Source organism: Malurus melanocephalus, unplaced genomic scaffold (assembly GCF_030028575.1).
Source record: "Malurus melanocephalus ecotype Western Australia unplaced genomic scaffold, MMel_1.1 scaffold_240, whole genome shotgun sequence".
NCBI classification, from domain to species: domain Eukaryota; kingdom Metazoa; phylum Chordata; class Aves; order Passeriformes; family Maluridae; genus Malurus; species Malurus melanocephalus.
Genome location: NW_026623472.1, coordinates 304,494 through 320,459, shown reverse-complemented (window position 1 = coordinate 320,459; position 15,966 = coordinate 304,494). Strand labels below are relative to the sequence as shown.

General features: G+C 39.8%; 1 protein-coding gene across 3 annotated transcripts in view; it reads right to left on the bottom strand.

The window, feature by feature from the left end:
• Positions 1–15,966, bottom strand: part of GBF1 (golgi brefeldin A resistant guanine nucleotide exchange factor 1) — a 103,106-nt gene that overhangs the window by 38,045 nt on the left and 49,095 nt on the right. For all 3 annotated transcript variants that reach the window (XM_057375142.1, XM_057375140.1, XM_057375141.1), the window contains exon 4: positions 3,575–3,706. In XM_057375142.1, the coding sequence (XP_057231125.1) occupies positions 3,575–3,706 (132 nt within the window). The remainder of the gene's footprint in view (positions 1–3,574; positions 3,707–15,966) is intronic.

The window sequence follows — 15,966 nt, the reverse complement described above, 5'->3', positions numbered from 1 at the left end:
CTTCTATGAGAGGCAATAAAATCAGTCACAGTTTGGTGTCTCATGTACTCTCATTCACAGAAGTAATAACTTAAATCACCAATGGTGATGTAGGCTCATTCTAAATTGTCTTAATTAAACTAGGCAAAAACCAGTGGCTTTACAATGCCARCACCTACATTAGCATTACTGTTAACCAACCTCGAAGACTGCAGTGGGAAGCAGCCCAGTGGGAATCAAGAWGAAAAAGCAACTTGTTTCAGGAAAGGCTCCCACAGCAGATTCACTTTACTGTCACCTTTTCCAGTAGATGTGAGTTACTCTAGGTTTAAGGATATCTTTAGCTTAGTTATGGATAAACAGTCTGTGTGAACAGGAAATGCAAGCAAGTTGTGCACATCCTTCTTTAACAGATCTATGAGAACTGCTTCGCTGTTCTAGCCCCTACCTTCAACACCTCTCTCCCAACACACATCACGCCTGACTACTTTCAGTTCTGGCTCCCTGGAACAGCACTACAAATTCAGGTCAATTTATAAAGCCTCTTGAGTTCAATTAAAAGCACAGATACTTCTACTTTGCAGAAACAAGATACAGAAAAAAATCTCTGCTCCCTTGTGAGAAAACAGTACAGAAAGATGTGTCAATGCCTGCTCAGAATCACTAACAAGAAAAAGTTTGAGTGAGCACAATACGAGTTTGAAAATTTCCATCTACAGTGGAAAGATCTAGAGACCCCATCTAGATAGACACATTTCATATCGGGTGCAGTCTTACAACAGGTGGGCAAAAGAACAAACAGAAATCAGAAAATCCAGGTTCTGAACCATTGAGGGAATTCAGGAAAGCCAGAAGCCTGCTCAGTAACACCTCCTAAAGGAACTAAAATAAATCACCAAGGAGACAGAAAAAGTAGAGGAGAGAATGAGCTTTAAACTCCTTAAACAGCAAGTGCTCTCACGGAAGCAGAGCAACAGCTACTTACTTACAGGTATGTTTTACATACTTACAGKTTTCAGAAACATCAGAGAAAGCTAACTAGAAATGGAGCCAGAAGCTGCTGAGGACAATAAAAAGAGCACATACCTTTTCTGAGAGAAATACAGAAAAACTCAMTCTAAAATTTAGCCACTAGTCTTCCTACAGCTAAGGTTTGAGCTCATCAAGTAGGCTGACAGCTYGCTAACTACTGCAAAACTGCTGAGCAAGGAAATAACTAATCTGAGGGATAAAATTCAATGGGAGTTTAGTATTGACACACAGTTTTCTAGTACTTTACAAGTTATTGTGCAGTTTATCAATTAAAACTCTTGTACAAGTACTTAGAGCACAGGATAATCACTGTAAGGCTAACTATTCCTGCTAAAACACAGACACGCTGGATATCAAGTAATTTTATCTAACTGAGCTGTGATTGCACACTACACCATTAGTGAATTTGCAATTCAAACTACTAGAGATCAGAAGCCCTAAAGCCTTCTCAAGAATTATTATTTTCTAACTGATTTTAAAACACACCCTTCAGCAACACCGGCCTAAAAAAAAAAGACAGATAACTGCCTTCTGACATGTGACAGAATAAAAAAACAATGAGACTGCACAAGGATTAGCAATGAAATACTTTGGAAATGGGAAAAGAAAGCCATTTTAAACAAAGATATTTATCAGAGGAATTTGGCTCTTTCACTGCACTCTGKTTTTTGACCCAGTGCGTACAGCAAAAACCAAGCACTCACAGAACAGATAGAGCTAATGTCACTTTCTTTAAAAGTGCTGGCTTCACCTGTCATTATGCAGCCCCAAAARACACTATAAATATCTGCCACACTGCAATTTCCCCATCATGGTCATGCTAGCATCTTTCTCTCTTGCTTTCTATMGTTTGAAACAGATTTGTAGATTAAGAACAGTTTTAAGCATTTCCTATGTTTAGGGAAACATAGGAAGACTTTAGACTACCTTTAATCTCGTATTACGGAAAGAAATGATAATACCAAAAAGCTTTAATTTAACAACACAACCTAGCCAGATGTTCAGTCAGCACCACTAATCCCAGTTTAACTGGTATCTGGAGCAGCACAAAGGACAAGACTGCTCTGAATGTCACCTGAAGCAACAACGAAGGTCTTAGATTACAGGTTCTGCCCCAGAAAAATAGCCAGGCAGAGAATCTTCCACTGTCTATTACAAAGRCACACAATCACCAACAGTTACAGGGATGCACTCTTACTGGAGTGACCCAATTTATATTTCAAACAACAAGTAGCTAGAGAAAGGCTTCAAATTCTTAACCCCATTTTTCCCTGTTTCTGCCTCAAATCAAGCATTTGTAATCAGTTGGCTGTGCAGACACTTGCCTGGACATGGGATACAGATGATAAAAGCCCAGAAGATGAGTCCATCCCTCACTGTAATGCTGGAAGTCATATATTTTGCATTATTGCTTAATCCTTCAGGGGGACATGTTTTACAGGCCTATTTTTTTAAGATTTCTTTATTGTGCTAGGAACTTATGTCAATGTTGCATCATTCTAGCTCTATTTTTGCCACTTAATTATATCAAATACTATCCACTAATTGAAGTCTTCATACAGTAGAYTTTCATCCAATTCCTGCAAGTCTCCATTTTTGCTCATTTTAGTTTTGTGTCTTTCCCACAAAAGTGACTTGCACCAGCATAAAGCCTTTTTTTTTTTAATTGCCTTCATGCCAACTCCAAAGAACTAAATATTTAAAACAACAGTACCAAAAGTTCAAAGTGTTCCCTGACCATGTAAAGGAGAAAAAGAACTGAGAAATCAGAATTTGGGGGAAGGAAGACTGGTAAAATGAGTGAGACTGAGACTATGTATAAACAAACACAGATAACAGGTTTAGTAATTCACACAGGTATGATCAGAAAGTACTAGAAGAACTTACAGGGAAAAATCGAGCACCACTAACAACAGGATGACACACTGATGGCAGACAGAAAGCCAGCTAATGAGTTACAAGCCAGCTGAGCCATAGGAACTGACCACATGCACATTATTAGTCTTTCACAGATACAAAGGAGAACSTGCAAATTTCAAAGTTTGGGTAGCAGCAGAACTGTCTCTGCCATGACAATTGTGGAAAGTGAAGAGTACTAGCACAACACGGGTCAAGGTCTGGGACCAGAAGAAAAAAAAAAAAATCATTCTTACTCTAGAGCAGCAATATTAGTCCACAAAACTAAATAAATCCTACTGTGGTCTCTATGTTACACCACTGTAATCTGAGCTGGTATTCTTCCCTCCCTGGCCCCTTTGCTCAGAGGGCATTAAAAAGCAGCTGGCRACCAGCAGAGTCCTGCAGCAGGCCCTAAACACACACAGCAGTCAGGGCAGAGCACAGGCTTTGGCTCCATCTCCAGACACTGCTGTAGCAACAAGAAAGATCAGCCAGTAAGATATTAAGAAACTGCAGATGCCAATTTCCCCAGTGTTAATGACAATTCTTTTATTTCCCCAATCTCCACATTAAGACTGCGAGCATGTATCCTGGCCAAAGACACAACTCACAGAGATGCATTTGGCTGGCATTTTGGTAAATCCCAGGAAGTCACATAACATACCTATTAGTGCATATGAGAGGAACTTATTCACAGAGGTGAGTGCCAATCCAGTTATGGGGCCTGTAGTGTCTTCAGAACGGATTACTTCCAGAAAAGGCCGAAGAAAGACATTGGGTTCAATTTCAGAAAGCTCTGTAAAATAAAAAGATTTTTWAAAAGAGAATTAGGCTTGATTCATWAGGATTCATTTTCTCTTTAAGAATCTACAGGAAGCTTCACCTTAGAGAGAAAGAACCCTGCCCTAGGTTAGTTTCAGAAGGCTGGTGAGAAGGTCAGGGGTGCTTTTACATATATACACACACACACACACACAAACACACACACAGGTATATGTATATATTTTAAAAGCAATGGCTTGTGAGTTCTCTTTCTTACAACCTTCAAAGAAGCTTTCTGGAGACTTTTAAAATCTGATTGTAGGAACACTGTAAATGCCACAGAGGCCACTGCTGCCTAAATTTACACTTTAACTCATTGGCAGATATAGCTGCATTTTCCTATTACTCTTGGAATTGTGTCACCCCGTGAACTATATAGACCCTGTCCCACCTTCTGCCACTCCTGCAACCTCCTACTACAGACAAAGCCTCAYGCTAATCACATGCAGAGCACAAATGTACAGCCAGGTTCATTGGATCTCKTGCAGCTCTTTGCCCGAATAAATACAAATTGCATTTCTGCAACACAGAATGTTTGCTTGGCAAAGAGCGGAAAACCCCACAAGATAACCTAATTTAAAAACTCTTCTGTCTTGCTCTCAGAATACCTGTACAAGCCTCTCAACCACAGAAATAAAAAGGTTACACTTCTCTACTTGCTGCTTTGGCCAGCAAGTATCCCTTCTAAAGCCTCACTACAAGAAGGCAAATGCACTGAGCTACTGAGCTGGAGAAAAAACAACTAACAAGCTTCCTGAACTTTCCAAGATGATCAAGGGATGTCTTGGGAATGAAAAGGAAATACAGAAGAGAATAACCAGAACTAGGGAAATTGACCAAGAAAAACAAACAAAARACCCAAACCAAAACAAAAACCAACTCCCACCAAATAAAATACAAGGAATCAAGATAAGAGAAGCCCTGAGGGGGATTTAGGAGAAAAAGCATTAAAAAGCAGGTAAAGACAATCACAATACAGGCAGTACACAGGCACAGAAGAATGCATTAAAAGTAATTTGAATAATTCTGAGACTAGAAGTACTTAGGTACAACACTTAGCTGAACTTGCTGAAACCTACTTTTTATTCCTAATAAAAGTTAACAAATCTAATGGCCAATAGTGTCACAGGATCACTGGCATTTATACCCTTGATAATCATATATTGCACTTATCTGTCATAAGAGCTTCTTTGAAGCAGGAGAAAAAAAAAGAAGTGCAATTCCGGAATCCTTAGACAAGCTGCTGCTTTTCTATCCACCAACATTCAATTATTTTGCTGAGGGRAAAAAACCAAATCCCTTATTCTGAGATATGTGAAATTCCATTTTATCGTAGGTCCCATTGAGAAGCCTTCAGTATCAAAGCAAAAAGTCTATCAGAAACTATGTTAACATCGTCAGATTATGGCAAGAAAGCAAAGGAGGAAAAACAATGCAGGGGCTTTTGCTTTAAMAGTTCCGAACAGAGAGAGGAACATCAAAGTGCTGTTAACTATTGCAATTAAAAAGGGTCTTTGGGAATCATTATGGCATCTCTAACATTTCAGCCACCAGTTCAAATAAGGCCAACACCACTAACTTGTGAGAGGTTAAAAGGAACATGATGATTCAATCTTTTTGGCTTAAGAACAACTCCCCCAATTTGTCAGATAATATCCTGGTGTGACATTACAATTGTGTCACCTCTCAGCAGCACATRGAAATGCACATGATCGTAAGACATGCCTTCATTTTCATTGATGCTTATTTAAGTGTGCTTTATAGAACACTTGTCTGGTTACAAACACTTGGACAGMGTTAAATATAGTAAGACTACTAGGGATCAAAACTCAAATTCTTCTTTGCCACAACTGATCCTTTCTATAGATACACCATAATCCTGTCAATTCCTCCAGTCTCCTTCAAACCAGTGAGTCCCGGGGCAAAAAAGCTGCACTTTGAATAGTAAGAAAAATGGGACTTCAGGAGATGTAGATCACTGCATGTATAGAAAGAGATAATAAAGACACACTTGCTTGCAGAGGATGTATAGGGTACCATACTCTCCATTAATACATTTTTTGGGTCAACGAAGAAATACTTTCTTTACAAGAGTAGGGGGTGTTTCAGATTTTTCCTTTAAATTAGAATTGTTAATCTTCATGTGCTTAAAGAACAGATTCCCTTGCAGTCTAACTGAAATTTGCTACTTACACGAAGGTTATAAACCAGCTTGTCATTATTAGGATTTAACTTGCACACATATTGTTGATTACACAGCAACTTTGGCAAGCTTCCTTGATATTCAGAGATTCCAGCCTTTATGGTAAGAAACCACTTTGCATTAACCTCGCTGAAACGGATAGTTTATGCTGTAAAACTATTTAGCATGGGTAGTTGCTGTTGTGGCACTAAAAAAAAAAAATTAAAATACGCTAGACAAGAAGAGAGCATTTTTAGTGCAGGACTTACCCCCTAAAGGATCTTAGTGAAACACCAATCACACTTTTCATTGCCTGCACCTGAGGAGTATTCACTTGATCACTACAATGAACTCTTCTTACCAGAAGCATTTGCAGGCATTGAGGATTACAAGGGTCACCAGCTCTCTTATCAAGCCAGAACTTAATCTTGGTACTGGTCCTTTGCTTCAATGGGAAGTTTGGGAGCATAGCAAATACTCATACTGTAGCTATTCTTGCTGTATCCTGTCTTGAATACTTTMATTTTCTGAAAAGGTTCAGCATCTAAAAGTGGTACTAAAGCTACCTGGAGGTTTTTAACCCAGTGACAGTGTTGCAAACAAGCCAGTAAATCAAACACATATCCTCTTCTTTTAACTCAATCTGTTGAGCTCAGTGAAGATAGCTCAGAAGCTCTTTCCTTAACAGGTTTGCTTAGCCTTGTACAGCAAACGTAGCAGCATCCAGAACAAACCTGCCAGCCCTTTTGGATCAAGAGCTGCAACTGCAAAGTGCACTCCCCACAGCTCAAGTTTGATCTAGASCACAGAACAGCAGGAAACGAACAACACTCGTTTCACAATGCTTTGGTAAGATGGGACCATAGTCTTTAGAGGGAACTGTTCTGCTCAACAAGTCAAAACTTCCAAAAGAGACACCACAGGAAGTTTTGCCATCACCTACCTGTAAAAGCAATAGTGTGCTCCCCTGAAAATATCTAGGAACCTCAGAAACGCAGCAAAATCAATTATTACTTTAATAATTCCTTGTGACAAAAYGAAGGCTGAATAAGGTACACACTAAACATTTGGAAGTACGTACTTGATGTTTATAACAACACTGAAGAAAAAGGAGCTCTGAATTTTCAACTCTGGCTCCTGTTCTGCCAGATTCAGGTTTAGGCCTTACAAGTGAGGACACTATAACCAGTGTGAGAATTGAGAATTGTCAATATAGATGTTTCTCCAAGTATATTTTCTAGCAAGAGACATTTCTGAGTGTTTTAACTAGAAAACACAGGATGGTTCTCTGCTTAGGTAATCAGTTTCAACTCTGAGGGGGAAAAAACAAACCAAACAAAAAATCTACCCACAAACCCATCCAACCTGCAAGCATGACTTCAGCCAAGGGTATAACAAGAGGCAAATCGGAATAAGTATCCACAAAGAGAAAAAAAATTCACTAGAGTCTCCTTCAAGAAGCCTTCCTTTGAAATCTACTCAAGGCCAGGGAAAAGCTATGTTAAAACATGATTTAGTCTTAAATTAAGAGCCTGGTCTGCTTTGGGGACCAGCTGGAAAGCACTTCCCATTCTTTTCACACGGGTCCCTTAAATGAAATTTCAGAGAAGCAAGCAGAGACCACCATCAACACTCAGAAATGCTCAGCTAGACCAAAGCAATGCATGGAAATTRAGAAAAAGGGAAAGAGTATTTCAAGTAACCTATCAGAAAGCCAACTTTTCAGGCTGGCAATTTTAATGAGGGCAGAATTCCTTTGAGACCACAGTGCTTTCCTTCATTCTTCCTATGGATTATTTGCACTTGGACACACATGTCTATAAAGATATTTAAACAACTAATTCATGTTTAAGCACCTAACTCCCATTTCAGCAATCCCATCCAGCCTTTCTGGCACTTCAGCAAACAAACTGCATCAGACCTCTGGCGTCCTCTTTCTCCTGAAGTACAAGAGCAGGTCTCCCTCRGAAGAGTTTTCTTATTGTTAGCACACTGTTGGCACATTCCTGATCTAAAACGCTCACATAAGCTGCTTTCTCTGGCAGTTCAACTCTTCACTCCTGAATGACTCTTATCAGGATCGGCTATGCGTTCCGAATCAGAGTAAATGAACAAGAAAAAATTGTTTATGACAAGTTATTTCAACATCATTTGTCCCGAGGACAGGCAACTGCAACCCAAACCACATGAGCTGGACTCCTCTTACGCGGCAGCTGTTGGCCTTTGCCGCCCAGCCTTCAGAAAGGCTGTCTCAGTTGTATCCCACGCACCTCTCTGGTGCCGCGCAGCTCAGACCAGAGCAATGCTTCGAGAACGTGCTATTACGGTCTCTGTTATAACGTGAACTGTGCAACAAACAGGCATTCTCTTTTCTGAAGGTGAGAAAAAGACAAAGATAAGACTGTAACAGAGCAGAAATCCAGCTCTTCGGGGCTCTTGCCTTGGTGCTCAATGAGTTTATGCCACAGAAAATTGAGGTACCAGCAAGTGCTTCCTGGGTCATTCTCAAAACCACTTTGTCCAAACACTGCCATTCTGGCCTACATGATATGCACTTTATTCTCAGTTCACCCAACAAACACCAAATCACTTTGTCTTTCTGCCTAAGGGGTGAGAAGCCCCTGCAGTCTGGATCGTGAAATAAGATTGAGTAAGTCACAAGGAAAAGGGACAAAATTGTACTTGCCTTYAAAAACCATCTAAAAGTACATTGGTCACACTTTTCAGATTTTCACAAATATTTCAACTGGTAGAATTAATCTCAGCCTGGTCAAAATGCAGGATTGCAGGAAAARGAGAAATTCTTTTGAGTTACTCCAGTGATCATCTGCTGTGTAATTTGGAGGTTAATAAATGTAACAAACAGAACTACAGCAACTTGCAAAAGTTGTAAAAAAAATGTGCAGAGCTTGAATTTGCTTTACATACAGTCCCTAGTTAACAGGCACAGAACAGTATATGCGTTCTGGTTCTATGTGCCCTGGCAAAACTGCAACTACAGCAGCTCTACAGCTGATGAACAGAGGAGGAGCATGTTTTTCACCACTCCAAAAACAAATTCTCCAGACTGACTGGAACACCTACCACTCTGCACCTGAACTAAAAGATGTGCCCTGACTTCCACCTAGCAAGTTTACTCCAATTCTGACATTTAATTCCAGATCAGTAACAGCCAATTAATATTGGGTAACGAGTGTAAAAAGGCTATGCTAAAGGTGACCCACACCCACTTGTCCCTGAGCGTATGCTCTGCTCTGCACAGCCCTGGTACAGACAGTGTTTCAAGTGAAAATAATCCTCTGCCATCTCTCCCCTACAAGGGATCTTAGTTGTTTTCATCTTTTTTTTTTCTTGCAAGCTCTAGACCAGCCCTTTCAACACAGAGCAATGGGTAGCAAATTTGTAGAGATTTTCTGATCTGAAAGGAGAACAGATTGCCAAATATACAGTCTGAYTTAGTAGCTACTGTTATGAGAGAAAGCTGTCGTTCTCCTTCCTGAAAATAAAAATAGCAATGTCCACTGAACTTCATAAACAAGAGATCAYCAAAAGCCACCAGATATTCTCTCCAGGTTCTCCAAAATATCAATGTCTTATCCTAATCTAAGGTCTCAACAGATAAAGAAAAACAGGATTCTGCCAGCTAGGGAGRAGCTGAGGAGACAGAAGCTTAAATCCTAGTTTCCAAAACACATAAATACTGTGAGGATTGCACACCACAGTAGACATGCTAGGGGGMTGTGTGGAAGCAAGCTTTCTGCATCTCTGAAATCAATACTTGATTATAGGAAGTGATATCAAAAGCTTTACATACAATAAAAATAAACACAGGCTGAATATCAAGGATATTTAAGCCAATGAAGGAGAAGCGTGAATTAACTGCGATTCTTTTCAAAGGATTTCTGTAAAATATACCCTTCAAAGCAAATGCTCTCTGAATTAAAGTGGTCATTCAGGGGCCCCAGCCCACCAAATCAAGAGGGAAACAGTGCCATTCACAGCCACACATGAATGCAAAGCTGGAATTACAAATGCAGTTTGACAAGGGGAACCCAGAGCTGTCAAGCCTGTTCTGTTTGCCTAATTTCATTACAATGGCACAAATGCTTTCATTTGTCACACTCCAGCTTCATGTGTTTATCTCCCTTTCATTAAACATGACTTTAACAAATGATTGTTCCATGGTGCCAAGATCTCGAACACCCCTCAGAATTGAGATTTTTATTTTGGGGAAGCATGAMAGAATGCATACTGAGCATTAGACTCTTCATATCCTTAGGTTAGGGCAGCATAAATTCAACTAAAATACTGCCTTCTATAGAATTACTTACATCTACCAGTGAAGCAAAAGCACTAATAGTGCCACCAGTGTGAGCCATTAGTTATCAGTAGTTTCATCTGATGCCATGCTTCAAATTCAGCTGTTCTGACTGACCATTAAAATTTCCTGGTCATTTTTGCTTAAGCAGGTACTTGCTAGAGTATCTTCAGCCAACACTGTACTGTAAACTGCAGCTGTCTCCCCTGTTACTCTAAGTGCTGTTCATCCCACTGTAGGATTCTGTCCTACAAAAAGCAGAAGATACTTCAATCACAAGGAAAGCAAATGCCATCAAGAGAGGTATGGAGGTACACAGGAGGCAAACTTCCGTGGTTTCCATTCRGACAAACTTTAAAGTACACACAAGACTACTTGTTCCATCCTGAATTTTTAATGCCAGTCATGCAGACTGCTGAGTGTCTGGATATGAGGTTATTTCAAAAGTTGAAGTTCAATTCTGTCTTTATTTCTTGGCATGGAGGAGACAGCAGAGAYGGGCACAATCACATCTTGATAAACTTATTGTGACACAATCTATGGTTGACACCTATTGGTCAGAGGTTACATCCAAAAGACTGCTTCAAAATAAGAACAGCTCTTGAAGTGCACTGAGAGGTAATTTAGCACAGTAACATYGAAGGTCATCAGGAGACCTTGCTACAAACCCTAGACTATTTTCTGCCATCCTGTGACCTGAACACCTCTTAAATGACGACTAATTCTGATGAAAGGCAAAAAAAATCAAGTAACTACATAGTAAAAGCCTACCATCTCCAAACTGTTCTCTCATGAGTATGTCCTTTGCCATGTGAAGAGTAGTAATTTCAATTACTACTAATTGAATGGATGCTAATCCATCCTTGTTTTCATGAAACCCTTCCTTCTATATCATAGCAGAAGATAGGCATTAGAGTACCATTTCATTTTGCTAGCACATTTCACAGTAAGATTATTTACATATCATAGAAATAAGCAAATTCAGAACTGTTTAAATAGGTTTTTTTATATCACTCACAGGAAGGCTGACTGCTCTGAGGGAAAGGAGACAGGATAATACATCTGATCTAAGCGTCTGATAGGTTTTGGAATATGTAACTAGGTTTGTGGCTTTTAGACACACACACAAGCTCTAATGCCAATAGTAATGGCACTTAATTCTCTCCAGAAAACTGAATTCCCCAATGACTCCACAAAAACTGATTTGAGATTTTACCCCTTTCTTAATCTTTCTTAATTTTAAGGCAAGCTTCACCTTTCATCTCTGTTTAGAACCAGATGAAACTGTTTCAAAAGAACCTTGCAGAAAATCCCCATGAATATGACAGCAGCCGGTTCTTGTGATGAACCTGCACCAGGTCCTGAGTTCAGAACCCACAGGCACTCCTCCAAGCCAATGACATTCAACTCTAAATGAAATTACTAACCCCAAATAAACTAAATCAAAAAGCAGCCATCCCATGACAAATTCATCTGCCCTTGACAAATGCTCATAGTTATTGATCTTGCTGCAGTTGTGAATTAGAGCCAAGTTTCCCAAGGTTCCCTCCTATTACGAGGAAGAGAGCGTGGCCACTCTAACAAGGTGGACTAGGCTAAATGAAACCTGTGGGGAATTGCACRCTGCCAAGTCCAGAGGATGAACTTAGCTGTTCATCTTATTGACAGCACAAGTTTGATGTATGTCAAGTTTAAGCACTCTTTTTCCTCTCTAAAAGCAATTGGCACATGTAGAAGAATGAGCAATTAGATTGTGACATTCTACAGAACCCTACTCAGTCACTGGACTTGCTTCACTATGATATTTCACACATCTTGCACGGTACCAGGCCCAAGCTAAGTAGGTAATCTAAAAGCCCAGGAGAAATTAAAACTCCTTCCCCGGTATTTTAAAGCACAGTAATTGTGCACAGCTTTGTGTGCCTACCACGCTATGAATAGAGCTCTCATTGCAAATTCACCATGTTGTGAAAAGGAAAGCTTCACTATTTCAAGGAGGCTGGAGAAAAAGATTACAGTTTTATCATCAATTARCTGTCTGGGTGTTACTCCGTTCTGTTTACCCTTTCCTCAAGGGAAGCCCATGAGTGCCAAGGGGAAAAATTAGAAGAAAATTGGAGAACAACAAATCCCAAAYAAGCCAAGACATTTCTTGTGTTGCCAGAGAATCAAAAAAACCATCAGTGAGACAGACAAAATCCAAACAGTGAAATGAAGAAAAGCCTGATGACCCAAGAGGAAAGAATCTTTTAATGACAAAAATCTCTCAAAGCTTTAATGTAACTTGCTGTTATGATTTACACAAATTCTTCTATTCAACCTGAACTAATCTAGGAGACATTGTGCTTTGCAATATTTTTATCAGAAAGAAAAATTCCCAAGTGCTAAAGGCAAAATACAATAGCCCAGAGCTCAAGAACCCATGCACCAGGTTACCACAGATCTAAAAGGAAGACTTGAGGACAGCAGGATGCAAAACATCATGGGCATATTAGTTTCAAATGCAGAGAAGCAGAAAGAGAACAAAACCAAAAGGAAGAAGAGTGCAGCCTGCTGGCAGCCAGCCCATCCATTACCTTAAGACATTTACAACAGTAAAAACACTAAGCAACCTTTTTTTACCCCCACAGCGGTAATTGAAGCAATCAGTAATCTGTGCACACATACACACCAAAATTTTAATGCTGCCTGCATTGAAAGGTAGCTCAGTTCCTAGAATGATGACAAGTGAGCATCATRTTCTTGCAAATGGACTGGGGAAGGAAATTAATTTCTGCATACTGCAATGTGCTAGAGCAATCCACTGATACAAGGTCCTGATGATACATGAAAAGAAGCAGAAACCTGACTTTTAGCACCCACCTCACCTTTTTTTTTTTTTTTTAATTTTTAAACAGTTTTTGCATCTGAGGAGATCTGTGAATGATATTCAACTTCAGTGATCACCAGCTAGGATGTATCTTAAGATAGGCATCTTGGAAGTAACATTGTATCAGTCCCTAACTCCATTAAATACATTTTTTCCATGCTCTGGAATCATGCATCAGCTGTAAAACCATAAAATGTCTGTGAAGAATCAAAATGGCCTAAAATCTATGTGAAGAAATGAAGGGATTCTACACATTTACAATAAGCTAGCTGCCCTTACTGCAGCCTGGACAGAAGAATACACAAGTAATTACTGTCCCTACCAGATGGGAGTCCTATGCATTATACTTCGCTATGTATGAGAATGAAGACTAATTCAGCCTCCATCAGCATGTTTCATTAATTACTAGAATCAAAGCACCATCCCACAGGAAAAGAGTGAAGTTTATTAACAGGTCAGAGGTGGAAAAGTATTTTTTGCTTCCTAACCTGCTTGCTTCTCAGATTCGGAGGCTCTATTACATTCATAGTAAAATAGGAGTCTGCCTTTAGCAGAAAAAAAAGGTACATGTAATTCTGAATTATTCCTTTTCCAAGCAYACAACTTTAGTGGCATTTGCAGTTGAACCTGAACTAGTCGTTCCTCTAACAAGAGATGATCTTTGCTGGTGAGGTCCGTAATTTATATACTTAAACCAAAGCTGGGTTTTTTTTTGGTGAAGCAACTTGCCAAGAATACTTTTTTCATACAGACTCTATGATTAAATAATACTGACTTTGTTCCACTTGCACTGTCTCAAGWAGCTGATGTAACAGCAATGAAAGCATTCTAGGATTTTGAGACTTCACACTGTGCTTTACCCATAGTTCTATCAACTTACCCAGGATTTTGATGTGGTTTCCATCAGGAGGTCTAACCAACACYAYAAATCCYACTTATGCYACTATTTCAGAATGCACACAAGTAMAGGTAGCCGGTGAATGCAGCTATTTCCAACATGATACTCTGAAGCACCAGACTCTGTCAAAGCTCCCTCTGCAACACCTTTGGTCAATGATCAGTTGCAGCCTGGGACAAAATTTTTCTGCTCACCTCCTTAACATTCCCAATTTAGAGAAAGCTTTTCAGGGCAGAAAGACTCCATGTACTAGCAGCTCCTATCTCTCCTGTGAAGGATAAAAACAGCAGCTAAAGAATGAGGTACAGTACGTTTGACATGAGCAAACCACGTTCCTGCTCCCTATTCCATCAGCTTCTCTGAAGCAGTCAGTTAAGAGATGACAAATGCTGGAAGCCTGAGCAGCAAGCTCCTTGATACACAGGCCACTGTAATACCACAGATACRCCTCTGAAATAGAATACTGGTTACACTCTCTAAGAAAGTGTCAAATAGATCTATTTTGGTCTATTGTAATAGTCTATTGACAGAAGAAACCACCTCTGGGTGGTTCAGAGGCTCAGCTGAGTGATCCTGATAAAGGCCATCACTGAGTACATGCAGCCCAGCAAGACTGATGTAAAAGCAACAGCACAGCGTAGAACTTCAACTCGTTCAGACAAACTCAACTGTTTGTTCAAGCCAAACCCCAGTTCACACACTTAGGGAGGCTTCTTCAATCCCTCTCTTCTTCCCCCAGGGCACAACGCAGCCTGGCTCTCGAACTGGAATATACAACACACACTGAACAGGTCAGTGGACACAGCTCTGCTTTAACCTCTCACCCCCAGCACTTCTGCTGCCATGACCTCTGGGGTGAAACCACTATATTTCAACAGCACTTATTCCCAAGATCTGGTAAAAGTAAAAGACAGAAGAATTTCCTTTTGATTTTCAAGCCTAGACCAACAGAATTAGCTCTGACAGGATGTAACCACCTATACAAAAAACTGACCATCAAGTGGTAGCAAGGTCCTTGATCACACAYAGGCAAATCAGGTTACTCTTAGCCCCTGCTCTGCTTATCTCCCCTTCATGCTCTTGGGCAAGTCATTTCATCTCTGCTTCAATCCGTCCTATGAAAAGGGAACATATCTGGCCATAGAGTACCTGGAAATATTATCAAAAAAAAGCAGCTCCAAAAAGCAGAAATAGCAATCCAATAAAAGCTTCCTGCCCTATCCCCCCAAAATCAAAAGTTAACTAAGATTCTTGGTCAATACAGCCACTTTTCAAGTTGATATTTAAGTTAGGGAAATATGACAAGCACTGTATAACATAAGTCAAGACCAAAATAATCTTCATAGTTTATCACGTAGAAAAACAGCAGCTGAACTTWTGAAATATCAAGTAAAATTTACAGGGACAAACTGGAGAAAAAAACTAGGCAGTGCTTGGCCAAGCACTTTTGGGTTGTCAGTTAAGGAACTTGATTTTTTTAAAAAAAGCTACCTAATTTCCAGAAGAGCTAAGGAATGAGGGGAAGAAAACATACATCATTTTCTAAAGAGCAGCAGTTAAACTGCTAGTAAATTCTCACAGCCTTGTCAGAATGAAACCACTTGACACACCACAGCATTTTCAGCTTTGAGGCCAGGGCTTAAAACCAGAAAGTGACTCTAGGTAACAGAAGGACTACGAGGGTCCTTCCAAAAACTTGGGATGAAATCCCAAAGCCCTGGGAGAGCAAGGCAAGCACCTGTTTTCCTGAACAGCCGATTTTTTTATGCTGCATACTTTACACAGAAGCTGCATTATTCTGGAGAAGCTGCATTCCAGCCAAAAGTGCACAGTTAATGTTTTTTGCAGCCCTCAGCTTCCAGTGATGGATGACCATTTTATAATGAAATACTTTATGCTCAATCAACTTACAAATAACGGATGTTTTATCACACTGAATTAAAAAGACTGTTTTTAACAAAAAAAAA